The following is a 22,889-nucleotide window of genomic DNA, read 5'->3' on the forward strand; positions in this document are numbered from 1 at the left end:
CATCTTTGTTTGCCACCAGGAACCCTGGACACTGTGGGTCATTCTAAGCACCTACGAGGGTGTGAAATAACCCCGTAACCACCATGGGGACCCCTATTGGACCTCTGATGGTTACCCTGGAAAGCCCTCCTTCTTTCCTGAGCATCTGTCAAGAAAGGCTTGGCTCCGGAGACCTCTATGTTGGTCTGCCTTGGACAGAGTATTCCCCTCCACACACACACTTGAAATTTGGCGCTTGTCTTGGGAAGTGGGGAGGAATGGAGTTCTGATTCCAAAGTATCTATCTTCAGAGTTGACATGGTTTTAAATTCCATCCCAGTCTTTCACATGCATTATATCAGCTCTAATAGTTTACAAAACAAAGATACTAATAAACCACGGAGAGAACCTAGCTTGCTCTCCCAAGGCCATCGTGCATCATAGTCACCCCGGCTATAACTTCGTGCAGGGAATGCGTGCAGTTAGGTCCATGTTGGCTCATTTGTAAAAGTTTCTTCAGAAATATGTAGGTAATACAGGCATTCTTTATAAAAAAAATTTTTTTAATGGCATCTAGATAATTGCTTTACTCTTTCTCTTTATTGTTTGCATGAGAAAACTACAGGAGGAAACAAAAAGGAAAAAGCAAACACATTTGAACACTAAAAAGTAGATTGAGAGGAAACCTGTGTTGTTCTAGAAAGTTCTAAACAGCCAAAGATTCAAGTGACAAATAAGCTCCTAACATTCAATGCCATTGGGTCTCCATTAGATGTCAGGACACGTTTGATCTCCGTGTGTCTGTTTTTTAAGGATTATTTTCTGAGGCTTAGGAGGACATTCCCCCCACCCCAGCAGTCTGAGGTGGGCCAGCCCTGGAAGCTCTAACATATTCCCCGAAGCTCTCCTAACACATGCCACTTCCTTTGGTGTAAAGGAACCTTACATTTGGCGGAAGGGCACATACAGGCCTAATTTGGTAATAGAAATCCAGGCTTAGTGGAACCTCATAGTCCTCCTGACATTCTTTCTAACCACTCCCCCTTCTCTGTCCTCAGATGGGCCATGATTTGTCTTACTTCCACGCCCTCTCAACGCCAGCCCCAGCACATCCTTTACCATCACTGACACATCACCCCCCAGGAGACTTTTTCGCCCACCGCAGCCTCCCAACCCTGTGACTCTCCGTATCTGTCCTTTCCCTGTCGTAATTGAGCCCATCACATTGCTTTGTAATTGCTTATTGATTTATCTGTGTTCTTCACAGACTTAAACTTGGTGATGACAGGGACCCTTTCTGATCGTTGCCCTCTTAGTGCCTGGCCGGTGGTTGGCATCAGTAAGCAGTTATTAAGTGAATCAGTCATTTCACAAAACTGTTTAGTTAATAAACATCTAGGTGAGTCTGGAACTGTGCTCTCTATGAGCAATGGGTGATTCAAGAGAGGAAAAACATATCCCCGGCTCAGCCATTTGCAAGCTCCTGTGGCCTTGGGGAAGACACTTTGCCTCTCAGCCTCAGTCTCCTTATCTGTGAAATGGGATAAGAACACCACCTTCTTCAAGACTTTTTAAGGATTCTATGAAACAGTTAACATAAAGCTCTTCACACATAGTAAATACTCCTGTGCTGCTGCATTATCACCTGTCACCAAGGGCTGAGCTGGCCAGTAGTAATGAGGCACCACAAATGAAAGAATAGGGAATCTAAAAAGTAGGTTTGTTCATTCATTCTTTCCTTATGTTGATATTCTGATGAAAGTCAGAGAAGGGAAAGATCATTGCAATTGGAGAGAACCACATGAAAAATGTGAGATTGAATCTCTTTATCTCTTGAGCATTTTTTAAAACAAACACTTAAGTAGGACAGTCTAAATTCCAGCACTGCTCTCAGAATTTTGCATGTTAACATTCTCATGCAATTTTATATACTTAATTCAGTCCAGTCGACATTACAACATGTACAGGTGCGTTGTCTTCACAACTGTATGAAGTACTATTGTTAACCCATTTTACAGTTGAGGAAATAAGCACAGAGAGGCTAAGTAACTTGCCTGAGATCACACAGCTAGTGGGTAGTAGAGCCAGCATCAGAATCCAGGCAGGCTTGCTCCAGGGGTCACTTGGCAGAATTGCCCCTCGGATCACATGCGCTGTGCCCAATGCAATGAGGGACCTGGATGCTGGGGACTCTGTCCTTCAGTGGTTCACTGCTCAGGCCAGGAGTTGCAGTCCTATTGAGATATAAATAAAGTTTGGCACACAAAGGTGAGGACGAGAGCCAGGTGGGTGTCCTGGAAACAGTCTGTAAGGTAGAGATGAGCATACAGCCCTTTTATTAGGGTCTGCACGTGGGAAGGGAGGAAGAGGAGGAGTGGGCAGAGGGGAAATGGAGCTCTCCTGCGGCCTGGCCTTCTGGGCCAGGGAGGACCAGATCAAATGATGGAGAGAGGACAAGGCACAACTCTCTGGATGCAGGTCAAGCTATGTTAGGCTTCACTTTGACTTCACACTGATTCAAACAGTGAGGTTGAAGATGAACCTGACCATGATGCAAGATAAATGCAAATAGTGTCTTGAGGCTAGTGTCTGTGCACCTGAAGGACTCTCAAGGTTAAAGTCAGTTTCTGCCCTGTTCCACGTCCAGGTGAACTGACAAAATGCACAGCAATACAATTAGAAGTGTGAAAAGAAATGAGCTACAGTAGCTGAACTAGCTGTGCATTACTTATCAAGACGTCTGAATTACTCTGAGGTTTACAGCTTGCTGTTGGACAGTGCCCCCAAATGACCCTGTGGCTGCCTTCAAGGGGATGGTGAGAATATTCGATCAGATGTTGGTGCATTGAAAGGAGTGTTTCTGGTTTATTCAATTACCACATTAACAGCAAGTGCTGCTGGTTTGATTTGCACCTGATCTGATAAGAAGCTAATTATACGACAGGGTGACCCACGTGGCAGGACGATTTCAGTCATAGCAACACAATATTTATCTGGGCAGCAAATAGTCAAGCTGCTAATTCAAGATGCAACCTTTTCCAGAGGCTTAGCCAATGCAGTAAAAAACATCCTTTCTCCATCCCTCATACAGACAGACACGCTCCAGGTCTAAGGAACACCACCACAGGTCATTGTCAACTTCCAGGTTAGAATTCTTTTCCCGATGAAATATTAAATAATATAGTTAGTATTTATATTAAATAATCTCCACTAAAAAATAGGATCAATTACAGGACGCCAAAACACAGGATAACAGACTTTGTTCTCATTTGTAGAATTTTAAAGTTAGAATTCCAGACTTTATATTTTTTTTTGTAGATTTTATCTGATTACAAAAGGAATATGTATGTGGGGAAAATTTTGAAAATATTTAAAGCACACAAAAGAAAGGAAGACTCATAGAGCTAGTCACTATTACTATTGGGGTACATAATTCCTTCCAGATGTTTTTCTCTAATCAATTACAGATGGGCACATACTCTAATTTGTGCTGGATATGTATATATTACACAGCAGTTGGCCAGCTATGGCTCGAACTCATTTGTTTACGTTTTGTCTACATTACAACCGTGGAGTTGAGTAGTTCTGACAGATATTGACTTTGTGGCTGTTTACAGAAAAGGTTTCCAACCTGTTTAATATGTAAAGCATCCCATCAAAAATGTGCTTTTAGGAACTTTATGGTATTCAGATGAATGGATTGAAGTCATATTTGATTTCACCACGTCCCTATTCCACACATTTAGTCCATCAGTGAAACTACTTGGCTCCATCACCATAAGGTATTCTAGACCCCCACTCTATCATCACCTTGGACCTGCGTGGGATCTCACCCTCAACTGGCCCTCAGGCCTTCTCTTGACCCTGAAGAGCTAGCTGGCTTCCACACACCAGCCAGAGCTATTCCGAAGACTTCCTGTTCCGCATGGAGTGCAGTGTGTGCCTGACAAGAGCGGACCACAAATGGAGGCAGTGGTCCTCCTCTCCAGTATATCCAGGAGAGGCCTGTGGCCATCCTGAGTCTATGGCTTCCTGCATGTAATTCAGAGGGTACAATTTCCTACTCAAGCTATTGCAACCTCTGTCAAAAATCACTATTTGATAATTTAGTTATGTTGATATATATAAAATCTTATTTACATGTTAGTTTAAAAATGCTGCTTTCCCTATTCTCTCTTCATGTCAGTTTTATTGAAACTGGGGCCACTCTTTGAGCCTAACACATTTTCCAGAACAAGTCATCTTCATTCCTAAGTTGTGTTAGAGAACTTTATAAAAGTAGAATCACTGGAAATTGTACCAACAACTATTTCAATCAATCTTTTTTTTTCTAGTTTTATTTTTTTTGTCCGGTTTTGCTAAGATATAATTGACATAAAAAGTGTAAAAGTTTCAGGTGTACAATATAATGATTTACATAAGTACTAGAGGCCTGGTGCACGAAATTCATGCAGGGAGAGGGGAGAGTCCCTCAGCCAGGCCTGCATCCTCTCCAATCCAGGACCCCTCGATGGATGTCCAGCTGCCGGTTTAGGCCCGATTCCTGTGGGGCAATCTAGGACTGCTGGCTCCTAACCGTTCACCTGCCTGCCGGCCTGATCACCCCTAACTGCTCTCCCCTACTGGTCTGATTGTCCCTAACTGCTCTCCCTTGCTGACCTGATTGCCCCTAACTGCCCTCCCCTGCTGGCCTGATTGCCCCTAGCTGCTCTTCCCTGCCAGCCTGATCACTCCTAACTGCTCTCCCCTGCCGGCCTGATGGCCCCCTAACCACCTCTGTCTTGGCCCCCACCACTGTGGCTTTGTCTGGAAGACATCTCGTCTAATTAGCATATTACCCTTTTATTAGTATTAGATATGTTGGAAAATGGTTACCACAGTAAATCTAGTTAACATCCATCAATCTCACAGAGTTAAAATTTCAGGGGGGAAATTTTAAAATCTACTGTCTTAGCAAGTTTCAAATATTACAGTTCAGTATTGTTAACTATAGGCACCATGCTCTACATTACATTTCCAGAACTTATTTATCTTATAACTGGAAGTTTGTTCCTTTTGACCACTTCCACCCAAGTCCTCACCTCCCAACCCCCCAGTCTGTTGCTCAGTCTTCATAACATGACCACTCTCTATATTATTGTTTGAAGAAATTTTGAAACGCTTATTTATAACAACACTTAGCCCCTTCAGTTATGAGCTTACCCCCCACAGATAATGAAATCGGTGATAAATGTCTTTATCTTCAATTATATTATTATTAACATTATTAATATATAATATTATAATAATATGCCACTTCTGCCAGGCAGGTAACCTCTGTGACATCTAAAAGCTTCCTAAACTAGCACTGACTGATGTCATTTCAGCCATTCTTCCTCCCCTGGTGCTTCTCTATTCTAAAGGAAGAAATTAAATGTGCAGCCCTGGTATATCTCAGATTTGGTAACATCACAGACTTGTGGCCACCTCCTCGGCCTGAGAGATAATTTTAAGTAAAACAAAGCAAAGCATGTTTTTAAAGATAGGTAATAAGTGGACAGTTATTACCCTGTGGACTCCGTGAGGCACTGCCAGGTCCCCCTTTGGGATGGAATTCTGCCTGACCAGTACACCTAGAAACCCAAGGTCTGCTCTTCCTCTGTCTCCCTGCTTTGCCTAAAGGGCTGCCACAAATATCTGGGGGCTGTGGACACACAGGGCCAAGAAAGGCACCATCTCGTCCACTGAAGCCTGTTTCTCAGGCTGAAGTCCCAGGAAGAGCCTTACTCTGCCTTTAGGGTTTATAAGTCTATGTTATTGTGAAGCCCTTAAAAAGAGCTATTTCTCATTGTTGGTGAGACTCCCTGTTTATCTCCTCACCTGAAAACAGTTGCACTTTCATGGGGAGAAGGGACCTCATCATCCTAGAAGACATGTGTAAGCACAGTGCCCCTCCCCCCACCTCCTTGCACATCCATCCACAGATGGTGTGGAAAACACGTTTCCTGGCCGAGGTCACAGCTCTGACACAGCGTGGCCCTTACTCTTCGCTTATATTTAGGAATGAGGTGACGTTTCCATTTTAAGCTGGATCAAGAGGAGTCTTAAATAGGTCATTGACCCCCACAGATGTTATTGTCTTATTAAAAAATATAAAGCCAAATTTGAGATAAAAACTTGACATTGGTTGTAAATGAGCAGACTGAGAGCAGCGCCTGGCGGCGTGAATCCGCAGAGTGAACCCGTGATGAAGTGTGTGTATGGCATTGCCACGGTTTGATGCTAAAAGTGGGTACAGCTAAAGAGGCCAAGTCTCGTTTCCATTTTTAAACTGCGGACTTCCTCTAATACTCAAAATAGGAAAGAAACATGAAAGGCAAGGTGAATAGCACATGCGGAAAGGAAATCTGAACTTGGTTTCAATCCTGGAAATTTTATCAGAGTGAGGGAAAAGATGGCAAGTTGCCAAGGCTTTCAGAAGAACACACTGGTGGTAGCTCACGTGTGCATGCAGCTCACCTCCGAGGACAGGGCTCTCGGCATCTGGCGCCCACAGAGGCAGGAGCACCGGCAGCGAGTGCCCTGTCATATGTGTCCTTAGAGGTGGGCGCATGTGTGTGGGTGCAGCCTTTTGTTCCCTGTGCCGGGCCACCTTCCTTCTGGGTTCACACCTGGTGTCGCCTGGTGGCTGGTGCTGACGTAGGGTGGAAAGGAAGTCAGATAGTCTTAGAGGGGACTGGGTGCATTGTGGTGAACACCGAGCTCAGTGCATAGTTGGGCAAGTCTAATGGAGCAGTGTCAACAGGGCCAAGAGGTGGCCTCTCCTGGTCTCTTAAGGGGTTAGAGGAGGAGCTTGTGGCTGGAACAATTTGAGCAACAGTATCAATAATATGAGCCCCTGATGTGATGTGATGTGATGTGATGTGATGTGATGTGATGTGTCCTTCAGCTTGGGGGTTTTCTTCCCCCAAACCCATAACCTCAGTCTAAATGTAAGAAACAAAACAAATTCAAACCGAGGAACATTTTGCAGAATACCTATGTCTACAAAATATTCCTCAAAACTGTCAAGGTCATAAAACCAAGAAAAGACTGAGCAAATCTTAGACCACAGTAGACTAAGGAGATACGATGTCTGATTGCGTCTGGTGCCCTGCATGGGGTCCTGGAAGAGAAGAAGAACCTTAGTGAAACACAAAGTTCAGAGTTTAGTTCAGACGAATGTACCAATGTTGGTTTTTAGTTTCCACAAACATGCTGTGGAAGTGAGAGATGCTGACCCAGGGGGAGCTGGGTGAGGGGTACATGTGAGTTCCCTGTGCTTCCTCTGCAACTGTTCTAGAAAGCTAAAATTCTACCCAAACAAAAAGTCCATTAAAATAAAGCAAGTTTGTTATGCTTATAGGAGAGAGGTGCTGGAGGAAACTCCTCGCAAGGAATGGTTGTGGAGACAGGAAATGGGTTTAACGCCCGTCAGCGTCTCACTGGGCCCAGGTTCTCTTCTGAGGCTCTTCGGGGTTCAGGTTTTGGATTTCTTCCTTTTTGCTGTTCATTGAAGGTTTTCCTCAGACCTGGTGGGAATGAAGTCACTTATGAGACACCTTCAAGTTGTATCATTTGGAACCCTGAGGTGGCCTGAAGGAGATACACCATGTTTCTGAGAGGCCAGATTTATTATCAGACAGACAGACAGACAGACAGACAGACAGAGTGGTTGAGGCATTAAAGAGACCTGCCCATGAAGTTGTTGGTGGGATCTGCCCTTCTACTAGAAGCAGTTATGAGGTCTCTTAAGTTAAGGCCGACGTCTTTCCCACTTACCAGGATTTGCAGATGCTCAGCTTTTCTTATAGCAAAAGTTTCTAAAGGGGCTGCTTCCTCTTCAAAAATGCCTACAGGCTGTAGGATATTGGGCCGGGGAGCATATTTCCTCAAACACCATTGCCGGGAGGAGACATTCTTTCAATATCTGAAGGGATTTCTCACCCCCAACCAAGGCTGGGTCAGCAGGTGGAGCTCAGCCAGCCAAGACCACAATGGTGTCACTTGGTGCAAAGGAAAAGGGATAGGAGGAGGTTTTCTGGCCACGCAACCCATCACCTCAAAACTAATCTGGAAATAATGATTCCCTGTTGCAGGCCTAGTCAGGTGGAAAGTCTCCAGTGCAGTTTGGCTTCTCCACTGGGTAAACGTTAGCCAAGAAGCATCCTATCAGGTGCTATGTAGGAATGAAAAGTAATTTTTAAAAAAAAATATATTTTATTGATTTTTTACAGAGAGGAAGGGAGAGGGATAGAGAGCTAGAAACATCGATGAGAGAGAAACATCCATCAGCTGCCTCCTGCACGCCTCCTACTGGGGATGTGCCCGCAACCAAAGTACATGCCCTTGACCAGAATCGAACCTGGGACCCTTCAGTCCGCAGGCCGACGCTCTGTCCACTGAGCCAAACCGGTCAGGGCGAAAAGTAATTTTTAACATTGATCTACAGAACATATGATAAGGAAGATCAACATATAACAAACGTATTACGTAATTCATAGTTAAACTGAAGGTTATTATTGCCCTCTATCTTGCATTGTATTTTTAAGCTCAAGAGATAAGATTTGTTTTGAGCTGTGTGCCACTCTTGTTCAGTCCGTCCAGATTTTTACAGCCCACAAAGACCTCTGTTTCTAGGATTCGTGATCTTAGAAATTTTCCATTTCCTTATGCTTGCTAAAAGCAGTGAGGCCTGCCAGACTTCTTTTTCTCCTCTGGCTATGTGTTCTAAATTTCTTGGAACCAAAGACCTTTGCCCCTGAAATATACATAGAGCCTTTGAAGAGAGCTTTACATAAGCAAGCAAAACTATTCAGGAACAGGTGTGTGCTGTGGAGGTAAGCTTGAACCAATGGTAACGTTTGGCCCCCTAGGGAATTTGATTTCTACCAGTGTCTGTACTTCTGTTGGAGTTTTATAGAGTTTTTTGGATGGAGTAGGAGTTGGGGAAGGATGAGAAGAAGAGATAAAGAAAGAAATTGGCTTGATACAGAAGCATATCAACTATGTTTTAAGAAGAGAAGGAATGAGTAAGTAGGCAGGAACAAAACCAATCTCAGGTGACTACAGCGCCTCAGAGAGGGGGATCACAAACAAGAGTTTGTAGGGACCGTGTTTAGTGCAATGAAATGGGTCTCAGTAAACACAGGATATAATAAAAAACAAGCCAGTGACGTAGGGTGATGACGCATGAGGTCCGAGCACCAGCCTGGTTTCATGTGGTCCTTCCTTAAGCAGTGGCTGAAGGGCCGCTTTCCCTCTCCATGTTTCCCGAGGCTACTCCTGTACTCACTTCATGTCACTTCCTGCTCTTCCCCATCCGCTGCCACCCACCGTCCTGCTGAGTGAGTGGGCAGATGTGTTATTTGTGGAGTTTACATGTCCCCCCCACCTTAGATTAAAAATTTTTTTAAAGGATCAAATGACCCTGTATGTACATGGTGTCAGTGATGCGTTTGGTAATGACGGGTAATCACAACGTGCCACACCACTGAGACGGTCCCCTCTCCTTTCTACTTGGTGGAATCCTCCTGAGACTTGTCCTACATTTGTGGCTTTCAAAGCGATAAAAGCTTCCCCACCCCAAGTGCTATGTTATGCCAGTAATCAGAAAGAGTTACTCGCATCTGTAATTCTCTCAACAGCAGACCACCTCACTTTGCTGAGCCTGTTTCAGTGTCTGTGACCCTCACGGGCTCTCCCTATCCTATTCTCCAGGATGCCCAGTGGCCCTCAGGTCAGCAGTGATGAGGGAATCCTCGGCACCCCAACCTCCGCAGGGCTAAAGGTGGCATTGATGCGAGGAAGCCACCCACTGTGTCAGTCTGTCTGTGCTATCCGTGTTTTCCCTTCTTGTCCTTTGATTTCAGTAATGAACACAAATATACCAAAGGGGAATTTATGATTGAAGCAAGTAATTTATTTTTTATATTAAATGTACTGGGGTGACATTGGTTAAGAAGATTACATAGGTTTCAAGTGTACAAGTCTATGACACATGACCCGTATATGGCATTGTGTGCCCACCACCCTTAGTCAAATCATCTTCTGTCACCATATATTTGGCCACCTTTCCTCCTTACTCCCTTCTCCCTTTTCCTCTGTCACCACCATACTGTTGTCTGTGTGTATGAGATTTGGTTTGCTTGTTTTTCTTGTTGGAAGCCAGTAAGTACAAAATGCATGAAGGAGTGCTTAAAGGAAATGTTTTAGTAACTATTTCATGGTAGTAATGGGCAGTTCAGCTGTTGCCGCACCGATCAGTTAGCGGCCCTTTACAATTGAGAGGCAGCTTTCAGGGACATACTCAGTCTGTAGTAACCAGCAGCTAAGTTCAGCAGCAGCTGGGCTCGGATAGTCAGGAAGTAGTAAACTAGACACTTAGGAGAGCGAAAGGTAAAGTTAATGGGAAAGAATGGTCAGAACTGAGAGTTAGAGAATTAGCACTTTTTGTTAAGATTAAATAAAAGTACAGCAGTATTCTCACTGTCATATTTTCAGTGCTTCATCTTTAAGTTCCTTAATCCTCACATTTCTAACAACACAGCCCATTGCTTTGGTGCTGAGAGGCTCCTGCCCAGCTTGCTCTTCAGAGCTCTGCTGATGGCTGTTTTCTTTCAAGGTCAATGGTATTTGAGTTATGTGTGCAGGTATCTGCACCGACTTAACTTTCGACTTTGAGGTCGTCAACTGTAGATCTTGTATGAAATACTGAAGAAATGTCTTGAATTGTGACATGCATGTATCACAAAATAGTTAACACTACCGAAGGAAAGCAGATGATGTGATTTGTTTTGACTTTTCAGTTCTTTAATGCACTAGAAGTCACTCTGAAACATAAATGTGAAATACACATTAGCTATAGATGTATTACTAGGATCAGCTATAACGTGACAATGGAGTACAGGCATTTTTAAAAAAAGAAAGGTAGCCCTAACCGGTTTGGCTCAGTGGATAGAGCGTCCGCCTGCCGACTGAAGGGTCCCAGGTTCGATTCCGGTCAAGGGCATGTACCTTGGTTGTAGGCACATCCCCAGTAGGGGGATGGCAGCTAATCGATGTTTCTCTCTCATCGATGTTTCTAACTATCCCTCTCCCTTCCTCTCTGTAAAAATCAATAAAATATATATTTTTTTAAAAAAAGAAAGGTATATTGTTTCTTAATAAATAGATCTTGCTTTTACTGCCTTACTTAATGTTACCAATCAGGAAAACCAAGCAGTTTCAAGTTTGTATGTAAAAAGCATTTAGGATATATTTCTAAAGGAATCTCAGTAATATTTCTTTAGCCTTTGCCCTCCTTTAAATGAGACTGGAGCTATACTTCCTATTTTTAAATTGAAGTATTTATTTTAATTGGCATGTAACATTATATTAGTTTTGGGTGTATAACATAATGAGTCAATATTTGCATATATTATGAAATGACCACCACAAATCTAGTTACCATCTGTCACCACACGATTACAAATTTTTTTCTTGTGATGAGAACTTTTAAGATCTACTCTCAGCAACTTTCAAATATGCAGTACAACATTATTAACTATAGTCACCAGGCTGTCCATGACAGCTGCATGACTTATTTTGTAAAGGGAAATTTGTACCTTTTGACCACCTTGGTACGAACTTTTTCTCTTAGCCTTTTGGTAAAAGAATTGAAGTGATTTTTTTCCTGGTCTGAGAAGTGGCAGCAAATGAGGGTACCAAGTGATTGATGACTCCTAGTAGTGATGAGCCGAGCTGTGTCCCAAGTCAGGCTGCTCCCTGATGGCAGAGGGGAGTCCTGTGGGAAAGACCATGTTGCCCAGAGGAGCACAGGGGCTCCTATTGGTGTGCAAACTTATTCTGAGTTGAGAAGTCTCAATGACCTAAGGAAAGATTTTCATACAACACACTATCCCTCAAAACATAATTGTATGGGCATTTTTTCCCCCTAAGTGAGAGCTCTTTTGCTGAGTGGCAAAAGTGTTCTCAGAACTAACAAACCTCTCATCTCTGGCACGATCAGCCCATTTTGCTCTCCACCCGCCAGCTCCCTCCTGGGGGTTGGAGACCTGATAGCCCGGCTGAAGTTCCAAGCTCCGCGTGGCCACGCTGCCCCTCAGTGGGGTGCCTGGTCATGCCAGGAAAAAAAAAAAAGGAAAAAGGGTAGGCAGGCCTAGGTGAGGTCATCCCAACAAAGGTTAATAGTTGGGTGGTGACACCTCCTCACACGACTGGACAGAAAATGCGGGCGGCTGGGCCGAGCTTGCTCCCAGCTGCCTGTCACGGTGCTGGGAGTAAGAGGTGACCTGTTTATTTTTAGAAGGGGACAGTCATAATAACTCAGCTCTTAGCTTCATTCACGGCAGGCAGGCGCGGTGGAAGTTTGTAAACACCTACTTTCTGAGTAAGGGAGGAGCGCTTTTTTTTTCCGAAAAGGAAAGAACTTGACTGTTGGGATTTTCCCTCCTGTGGTCGCCTTAGAGTGGAGAAGAAATCTTGGGCACTGAGGTGGCTGCAGCCTTCTCCCCTCTCTTAGCGTTTTTAAAGGGCAGACATGCCTGACGGTGAGGACTTGGGACCAGACAAAAGGTAATTACATGATATATTTACTTCTTCTTGAGTCTATTTCATTTGCTAGTTCTCTTAGAAAAAAATATTATGACTACTTTTAAATGAAAATACAAAAGAATTAGAATGCAATCCCTTAACTCCAGGAAACTGAATTTTCTTTGGCAGGAAAGAGACATAAAATTAACTAATGTACCCTTAGAAACATATGTAAATAAGTGTTTTTTCTTCAACGAGGAAGTGATGGTGTGAAATTTTTAAAAGTATTTCTTCCTACCATGTAAAGTCTATTTGAATTTTTTGATGTTTGATTTTTAACTGTAGATGATAGTTCTTGGAAATCTAAGCTAGTGAACATTTTGTAAAATATTTGCATTTTAAAGACTTGTTGGATGTTTTATAAAGGTTAAGTATTAAACCAATTTACCAGTTTTGATATTACAACACTTAAAAGCAAACAAACAAACCACAGTTCTTATCTTTTAAAATGTGCTCAGTTGAAGCCCATATGCAGAACATTAATTGTATCAATGTTTTTCATTAATATCTGGCTCTAAGGAGAGGGGAGAGAGATGGAACAGAAAACAGGCAATTATTCCTCTATCACAGGTGCCCATATCGAAGGTCTCATTTCTAGCCCCATTGCTGTATTAACAACATTTGTATGAATCAGTTTCATTGGAATTCTAATTAGGGTCATGGAAATTCAGATATGAAGAAATAGAAAGAAAACAAAGCAGAAACAAACTCACAAATACAGAGAACAAACTGATGGTGGCCAAATGGGAGGGGGGTTGAGGGACTGGGTGAAAAAGGTGAATAAGAGATTAAGAAGTGCAAATTGGCAGTTACAAAATAGTCACGAGATGTAAAGTACAGCCTAGGGAATATAGTCAGTCAATAGTATTGTGGTGACTATGTATGGTGCCAGGTGGGTGCTGGACTTGTCGTCATGACCACTTCCTAAGTTACGTAAATGTCTAACCATTATGGCTGTGTACCTGAACTAATATAACATGGAATTGCAATGGGAAAAATAAATACATTTAAAGCTGCTTAAAAAAGAAAAGGGGCTGTTGACAATTTTATTGTCAAAAAAGGTGGAAACTGGTAGCTCTGTATGAACAGGGGTGCCAGTATTTTTGTTGTTGTTTTCTGTAAGGTAAGCCCCTTCCAGCCATGGTTATATGATGTAGTATGTGTGTGTTGCTTGTGTATGTGTATTTTCTGTGCTGATTGTAATGAGTTGTAATTGTGTCCTTAAAAGCTACTTTTCTCTGTAGCTTTCTAGTTTGAATTTTCATCCAAATTTCTTCCCAGGACAACAAACGGGGACATTACGTTGATATTTAATTGGATAATAAAACAACTTTCTATATAAAATGAGACCTTTAAGCAAGTCCTTGAGGAGAGCATTTATAAAAGTGCCTAGATTGAGGACAGGGGCTAGCTAACTAGTTTAGAAAACATTTTCAGAGAAATGTAAATGTCAGCCTTGGGTTTGAGATGATGGGCTTGATCTACCTGTACTGTGTGTATCACCTCCCTCCCACTCCCACACCCCATGGTAGTCAGCACTTCTGAAGGCAGCACTTTCTCCTTTTCTCTTAGCATCGTGGCATTCCCACCAGCTCTCTGCATAGAAATTTGCACAGAATAGGCATTTTGAATAAATGCTTGTTGAATGGGGTTTTTCATAGACGACTACAACAAATACCTAGGGTGCCTGATTATTTTAGACATTGAAGGGAGAGATTTGGCAGAAATGTAAGAAGGGTTGCCTTAATGAAATGGAACATCATCACAATTAAGTAATAATTAATTGTAGATAATTAAAAATATTTTGAACTAATAGTTTGTGATGTTTAACGACAAACAGATTGTTTTAGAAGAATTTGTTTTACTGGTTACAGAGGACACACAGACAAGAGGGAAAAAAATCTACCTAATAATTATTATTATTACCAAGGACTGATAATATATTTGCTAAAAATGGGAAACTCCCTCTCACTCCTTTGAAGTAATATACCCGCACTTCCCACTGTTTTATTTTGATGAGCTAACTCCCTGCTCTGAACAGTTTATGGTTTTCTATACAATAAGCTTTGCTTCGTATGTTTGTTTTCCTCCATCTCTGCAGAAAGTTAGAGAGGGTACCCTGGGCAGGGTGAACGTTGGGAGCCAGGCTAGAAATAAAATGTTACTCTCGAGAGGGAGTTTTACTCTTTGTAAATTTAAGATGAAGTGCCACTGGAAGACTCCTCGGATGCCACAGGTAAAAGAGAAAGAACTGTAAGTGGCGGGCTGCTGACCACACTTGCTATTAGGGCCTGAGAGCTGCGATTTTTAGAGGAGTCTCACACGCAGCTTCTTCGTGTTACCTCGGTCCCGTTTCGGACTTTGGTGCCCTGAATTGCTTTGGGACTGTCAGGGAGCGAACTCCGAATGTAGTGCTTTCAGTAAGTGGAAACCAAATGACACGAAGCTTCACGCGTGTGCTGGGGGCACCCTGTGCCGGCCGCTCTGTGCCCTCACGGCCAGCCTTTTCCCCTCAGCAAGTGTGTCCCAGAGCACGCCTGCTGGGACCTCCTCCTCCCTGTTAGCTTGTCCCCCGGGATAAACACTCTGGTAACAACCTCCCAAGGCTCTGTCCCAGTTTCAAGGTCAGGGGATGCAGGGAGAGGGTGTGAAAGAATGCCATTCTGTAGCAGACTAAGGCAGGCAGAAACCCAAGCAGGAAGCTGGAGAAGAAGGAAAGTGGGGGCAGCCCCCAGGATCAAGAAATACAAGGAAAATTAGACCCTAGCCAGAGCCTGGCTCTACGTGGTCCCTCGTTCCATCAGATTTGGAGCTTCACCGTGGAGGCAGCGGTGCATGCCCTCGATGTGGTTAGTACCTGGATGTGGTTGGTTAGTACCTGGATGTGGTTAGTTAATACCTGGATGTGGTTAGTACTTGGATGTGGTTGGTTAGTACCTGGATGTGGTTAGTACCTGGATGTGGCTAGTACCTGGATGTGGCTAGTACCTGGATGTGGTTAGTACCTGGGTGTGGTTAGTACCTGGATGTGGTTAGTACTTGGATGTGGTTGGTTAGTGCCTGGATGTGGCTAGAACCTGGATGTGGTTAGTACCTTGGTGTGGTTAGTACCTGGTTGTGCTTGGTAGTTGGATGTGGTTAGTACCTGGATGTGGTTGGTTAGTACCTGGATGTCGTTAGTACCTGGGTGTGGTTAGTACCTGGTGTGCTTGGTTAGTACTTGGGTGTGGTTAGCACCTGGGTGTGGTTAGTACCAGGATGTGGTTAGTAACTGGGTGGAGGGATGTGGACAGGTAAAATATTCCCTATTCCAGCTGCCAGCAAGGGGGATGGACCCCAGCTACCATGACTGAGTCCTGAACGTGTCTTATAGAAGCACTTCCAGGCGAGGTCATCATGTGCACACACTCGCTGAGTATATATTTATCAAGTGCAGCATCTAAGCCAGTGGCTACGCCAGGTGGTAGGGTGCGGGGTTCGGCCCCTGCTCTCATGGATCATACAGTCTGAATGGGGGAGACAGACACTTAACACGTTGAGAAATAAGGGCTAAGATCTTTTCAAAGGGTACTGTGGGCGACTCCCTGGCGTGTGTGTGGTATGAAAGAGAAGTTCAGAGGCCTCTCCGAGGAGGTGCCCTGGGCACTGGGATGTGAGGAGCTGGCCATGAGAGGGTGTGAGAAGGGGGTGCTTTGGAAGAGGCCCCGGCGTGAGCTCAGACCCCGAGAGGGAGATAAATTGCCGCCTATAGAAACAGAAAGGCAGGCATAGAGAGCAATGAGCAGGAAAAGGCTGGCCGGGCCCATGGCATCTCTTAGGCCAGAGTGGGAGGGTAGATGCCAGTCAAGGTGGTGAGACGTCATTCGAGGGTTTGAAGGAAGGGGTGGGGGTGGGGCCACCTCACTCCTTCAGAGACAATATGAGGTAACATGCTTTTGTGAGTCGGACTGAGAACTTCAGCACCATTGAGCACCTCTCATGGAAATGTGGAATCTGAGGTGTAAAAGTGCTAAGTTTGGGAACATAACTAAGTCCACAGTTGGAAATTAGGTGGATGTGCATTTCATAAATCAGTACAAATTACCCATCAAGAAAACCTAAGCATTGAGGCTGATACAGTGGAAGTTCAAAGACAGCACTGTTTATTACAGAGTAGTGTGGGGTCACCCATTGGGTGACAGTAACTAGGTCCCCTGCGTGGCCTCCCAGGCCTTTCATAGGTGCTTGGAATCATGACAGAAAGAGAACCATTTTATACAGTGCGTCTGACCATTGGGTGGTCTGGGGGGTGGGCTCTGAGTGTGTGACAGGCTCCTCTGTCATTCTTTTTGGACAGGTTTCTCAGGTCCACGGTGAGGGAGGGCAATTTGGAGTCTTCTCACCATGGAACCGGGAAAGAGCACTGCTGGAGGCCCCTGTGGGGATCACAGAGAGCAGCTGGTCTTTAGACTGTTCAAAGTGCCTGCTTATGCTCTACGCAAATCTCATATTTAACCAATAAGTAGAATATCATCGAAAGGACAGTATGCGGTTTTAACGATGAAGAAGCAAAATATTGGCTGTTACTGTAGCATTCTCTAAAGCATGGTTATTTGACTTGCCATATAACATAATAAAAACCTAAAACCTCTATTGGAAAAGACCATTGAGCTTCTAAAGCTGTACCTCTGAGTGGTGATCTCATTTGCTCACAGATCTTTCTGCTCTGCTCTTGAGTGGCGAGGTTCCATCTGGGCTCTGGATATTCGAAGGGCCGTTTTATTTAAGAAAACCAAAGCCCTTTGAAGGTGCATGGCCTAGTTAGTATTTGAAAATGGCACTAGAAATTGCATTGGATTTTATTCATGGAAGATTTAAAAGAAATTGTTTTAAATAAAGTTTTTAATCCAGATGTTTTAATAATTCAGGTTGGCCTGATGAGAGTCTTAATTTTACATTATTGATGAAGCTTATCCTTTGATGATACTATTTCTTTAAAATATGAGATGAGGCTAGGAGAACCCTCACCAAGAAACCCAACCAGCACGCCCCACCTCAAGCTTTAGGTGAGATGGGTTTCCATGAGCAAGCCTACTTCAGCTTTTGTATGTCTGAAAAAGTCCTTACGCTGCTGTTGGCTTTGAAGAAGGCACAGAGAGGCGAAGTTCACACAGCCATGGAGTGAAGGGCTTGCTATTCGAAGGCAGGCGGCTGACTCCTGAGCCTGCGCAGTTAGACGCATACATAGTCATATGGTGGTGACGCAAGGGGTGGGTCTGAGGCTCATAGGTCAGTATGGTTGGCACAAGGGAGAAAGGAGAGAGTGGCTGGCGATGAGTGGAGAGGAATGGAGGAGCCCGTGGTTGGGCCTCCTTGGTAGTGGTGCACTGGTCTCTGGGGGAGGGGAAGCCCTTATCTTAGCTTTTGTTGATTCCTTTTCAAGACACCCCCAGGAGGCCGCTGAAAGTGGAGCTGGGAAAGGTGCAGAGAACTGGTTCTGGAAAGCCTGTGGGGGTCAGCTCCAGCTCACCGAGGACTGTGGCTCCAGCTCACCAAGACTGTACTTTGATAGAGTTAGCGTTTCCTTCCAGCATTGCCGCATCTTCTTCATCCACTCGTCCTGAGGGCATACCAGCCATACAGGAAAGGCTTGTTGAAGAAACGAATGCCTTATTTTTCTTCCACCCTCCAGCACAGCCTTGGAAAATGTCTCTCAAGCATAGGAGCTGTTTACCACTTTTGAAATCCTCTTTTGACCCAGCTGGGCTAATATTTGAAATTGATTAAGAATTCTAATCTGTCCTTGCTGCCGGAGGTTGTTTGTGTCCGATGTCTTAATCACCAGCTACAAGCAGCATGCTTCCCAAACCCTTGTGGCTCCCCAAGCCCCTGTTCAAGCTGATCTCTAGTTTATAAAGCAGGTGACTGATTTTTGTCATCCCTAAAATGTGATGGAGGTCTCTTTAGTTTCCAACACCAAAGGAGGCCTGTAGCTGCTGTGTGTTGGGCCATGGGATGAGCTGTCCCCGGCCTGTCCCAAGGCTGCCAACGGAAGCTGTCCCTAAGAGGAAAAGTCCATTGTGTGGGCTTTCCTTACTCCCAGCCTTTTGTCCCTTCATGGGCAACTCCATGTCTAGATCCACCTGGTTGTCTTGCTTCTTCTCACTGTGTAAATCTGGGTCCCACAGAAGGTATGTGAGCTCAAGGGCTTGTCCGAGGGGCAAATCTCATACACAATGTTGTTTTCCCACTTGGAGAAATAAAACAGTACCTGTAGGCCAAAATGAATATAAAGAAGAAAGGACCGCCCTGGCTGGTGTGGCTCAGTTGATTGAGTGTAGTCTGAGGCACTGAAAGGTCTCCGGTTCATTCCCGGTCAAGGCACATTACCCAGGTTGCACATGCAATTCCCAGTTGGGGTGCATATGGGAGGCAACCAATCTATGTTCCTCTCTCACATCAATTTTTTTTTCTCTCCATCTCTCTCAACAAATAAATAAATAAAAATAAATAAATAAATAATTTTTTTTAAAAGAAGAAAGGATCAACTGGTATCTTACTGCCCTAAAATAATATTTGTTTTTAAGTATTTCCTTGGACAGATGTTTTTGGCAAAGTTACAATAATTATATATGATATATACAGTTTTTTAAATCCTCACCTGAGGATATGTTTATTGATTTTTAGAGAGAAAGAGAGATAGAGACAAACATCAATGCTAGAGAGAAACATTGATCAGTTGCCTTCTATATACACACCCAACTGGGGATTGAACCTGAAACCTTTCTTTTTTTTTTTTTTTTTTTTGGCGTACAGGACATCGCATCAACCAGCTGAGCCACCTGGCCAGGGCTGATATATACAATTTTGTATGCTGCTTTATTTTTCTCTGGAGCATTTCCCAATGGCCTCTAACATCTGGAAGCATTTTTTAATGTCTGCAAATATTCTACCCTTCGGTTTTTTTCCATATATAGTATTAATATATTATTGAAAATTGTTTTGCCATATTGCCCAGCTGGCGTGGCTCAATGGTTGAGCATCGACCTATGAACCAGGAGGTCATGGTTTGATTCCCAGTTCAGAGCACATGCCTGGGTTGCAGGCTCTATCCTCAGTGTAGGGTGTGCAAGAAGCAGCCAATTAGTGATTCTCATTACTGATTCAATTTTATCTCTCTCTCCCTCTCCCTTTCTTTCTGAAAAAAAAAAATAGCTGACCATATATGGTGACAGGAGAAGATTTAACTTTGGGTGGTGAGCACACAGTGCAATATACAGATCTTACAACATAGAAACCCATACCTGAAACCTATATGATCATGTTGATCAATGTCACCCCAATAAATTTAATAAGAAAAAATTGCTGACCAATGACATCTCTTTCTAATGGAGAAATATATAGTTTCTTGATGAATATACTTACTTATATAGAATAACTTTCCATTTCTTTGAAGTTCACATCTTAAGGCATAAACACTTATTTATTTCATCCATTGTGTAGAGTGACTCTATTGATGGCCTTTGGAATTAGGCAAAACTATTTCCAATCCTGGCTGCAGATCCCAGCCTCACCATTTACTAGCTGGGTGACCTTGGGAAAGTTTCTTAATCTTGCTTAATCTTGCATTTTGTTTACCAGTAAAATGGGGTTAATAATACTTTATAGACTTATTTTATAGCTTAAATATAGCAATCCATGTTAAATATTTACGTTATTTAATACCTCAGTGTAAGTCCTCAAAAAGCAGTTAATAGTAATAATATTTATATAAGTTATACATTGCCTTAAACACTACTAAATAGGTCACTTTGAGTGAAAACACCTTACCATCTGTGGCCTAATCCTTGTGAATATCCTGATTATACTTAATGTGTGTGGAAAGTACTCTGTGTGTGCCACCCATCTGCTCTCACTAGATGGTGTTCTCATCTAGGGTCGATCCAGAATTGCCCAGTGCATACTGGTTGATCTGATCTGGATGGTCTGCGTGTTCTTCACGTTTGGAATACGGTCACAGGGGCATGTGTTTGGTTCACATTATTTTAATCCTTCGTAGGACTGCTTTAACCCAGGTGAGCTCGAGTGTTGTGCCACAGACCCGAGTTAAGTGAATGTACCTCTTCTAGACGGAAGCAAGGCTGTCTGCCCAGTGCAGCTGCCAGTGAGCCCAGTATCCACAGGAGGAAGTTCAGGTTCAGGGCATGTGTGTATCTCTTGTCTAGTTGGTTTGTTTTAATCTTATGAGCACTGTGAATCTTCTAAATGATTGTATTTCCATCTCTGATATAGTCACCGGGGGGAAAATGGCAGCTCATTTCTAGCAAGTGTCTGGAATCCTTTGGAATGCATTTTTGTATACTCTTCTTACCCCTGGGTTTATGTTCTTTCCCATCAGGCCCTTCAGCGCCATTCCTGGTGGGGCCACTCCCTCCCCCCCATGGCTGTAATAGCTGTGTGTAAGGCATCCAGCGAAGAGACCCAGTGTGGGGGTGACACCACCCCAGGCGCTGCCCCCAAGCTCTGGGCCCTGGGTGGGCTGCACTTCCTGGGTGAAGGTCCTCCATTTATGCAGGTGCACCTGGCAGGCCAACAGGCTCTGCTCCCTTCGGTGTTTATTTTATTCCTTGTTTTCTATCAACTTTTATAAGCCACCTAAAGTTCTTTAAGGAAGGGAATGAGATAAATAATTACCAGGAAATAGCCTCGGCCACTCGCAACTTAAATATGTACCTATATGTGGAGAAACCAAAAATGAAGTCTTCCACTCACCTGGTTTCTAACTTAGGACAAGGAGACAGAAGCGATTCCGTTCTAGAGAAGGTCAGTCACGATGAGATAGGGTGAGAGGAAGACAATGCTTGATGTTGTGCTTGAGAAGCATCGGCTTGCAATACCCACAGAAAGGCTGCTTTGAAAATCAGGAATTGTCTTCAGCAGTCCAACTTCTCCTTCGGTTCAAATCCAGGAATTTCAGTTTGTCTCTGGGGCTGGTTGGCCACATGGCAGCCTAGTAAGAATGTGTATGAACCAGCCCAAACTCAGAAGAAGGACCTTCAGGCAGAAGTGAGTTAAAACTCTGTTTATGTTTTTTCAGTTGTTCTTGTGAAATCACCAGTAAACTCTGAATGGGAAAATAAAAGTGACCTCCTGGGGGAATACTGGCTTCTGGGTCTTTGGCTGGAGTAATATGACCTCATCCAGTGTCTCCTCTGCGTGAGATGCAATCAGGCAGAAACGGTTCCAACCCTGATCCACTCTTAACCTGTGCTTCTTCTGATTTTTCTCTCATACTCTCATTCATCTGTTCTCTCTAATTTCTTTGCTCCTCCTGTACCTTCACACCACGCACCTCCACCACCTGCTTGTCTGTGAATCCACATTGGCAAACCTAGATGTAGTAATGCATGGCAGTCCATCTAGGTCACAAAGTGTCCTGATGCAGAAATTGGGAAACAGCGGGAGGGCCCCAGCTGTCCCTGGGAGACACACACAAGTTTAGGTGGTGGTCAAGAGGGAAGTGTTGTTGCCCGTCTTAAAAAGAGGTTCCTGTCAGTCTGCCAGGCCCCTCCACCTCCCCAGCTAGAGCCTCATTTTTGCAGGATTGGCCTGCCCTGGCGTGATTGTCACCCCGCTGGGTAAATGCCAGGTAGGGAGCTCTTAAGGGTGTTGCTGTGTCGTTTCTGCAATTTCTGGGGAGGAATCCAGAGTGTGAGTTCTTTGTCTTGGATGGGGGACTGCACTTGGGAACGTACATGTGGGAAGAGGTGAGGGAAAGGCTCGAGCCCCCAACAGCCCCCGCTCTGTGGTAACTGATGTATGAGGAGTGCTGTGCTTCAAGGGTGGAGACTGGAGCTCAGACACCCACACGGGGTGGTGCCTGAGGAGGAGGGAGTGTCGCGCAGTAATTACCATCATGATGTGGCCTCTGGCTGGCTGTAAACAGAACTAGCAGCCGCGCACAAACGCTGCTCGGTGACTCAGGAGGGACATCTCGGGGTGCTGTTTTAGTTGAACCATAGGCAAGTGCTGTATTGTGAAAAGAAAACAAACCCGTCTATTATCTTCAAATGATGCCTATAAAACTTAAACGTGTAAATTCCATCTTGAGACAAGGTGAGGGGATTACGAAGGTGTTTGTATGTTTTGGAAGTTACTAGTGTCCATGTCTTAGAGTGTTCTAGGCAGGGCCACAGATTATGTGGCATTTGGATGTTTAAACGTGGCTCTTTTTTCTCAGAAGTTAATAAAAGTGTTTCTGGAGTAGCTTGTAATGTGAGTGGAGGTAAACTTTCCTTCCAAAGTAGTTAAACTGAACA

General features: G+C 44.0%; 1 protein-coding gene across 2 annotated transcripts in view; it reads left to right on the forward strand.

The window, feature by feature from the left end:
- The window catches only part of FAM134B (family with sequence similarity 134 member B), a 67,689-nt gene that overhangs the window by 16,542 nt on the left and 28,258 nt on the right, over window positions 1–22,889 (forward strand). The window contains exon 1 of one of the 2 annotated variants that reach the window (XM_006769446.2): window positions 12,038–12,573. The exons of the other annotated variant lie outside the window; for it this stretch is intronic. Coding sequence (XP_006769509.1) covers window positions 12,539–12,573 — 35 coding nt within the window. The 5' untranslated portion in view covers window positions 12,038–12,538. Of the gene's footprint in view, window positions 1–12,037; window positions 12,574–22,889 lie in introns of those variants that run through there. 2 annotated transcript variants of the gene reach the window in all.

The sequence above is a fragment of the Myotis davidii genome, unplaced genomic scaffold (assembly GCF_000327345.1).
Source record: "Myotis davidii unplaced genomic scaffold, ASM32734v1 scaffold143, whole genome shotgun sequence".
Taxonomy (NCBI): Eukaryota; Metazoa; Chordata; class Mammalia; order Chiroptera; family Vespertilionidae; genus Myotis; species Myotis davidii.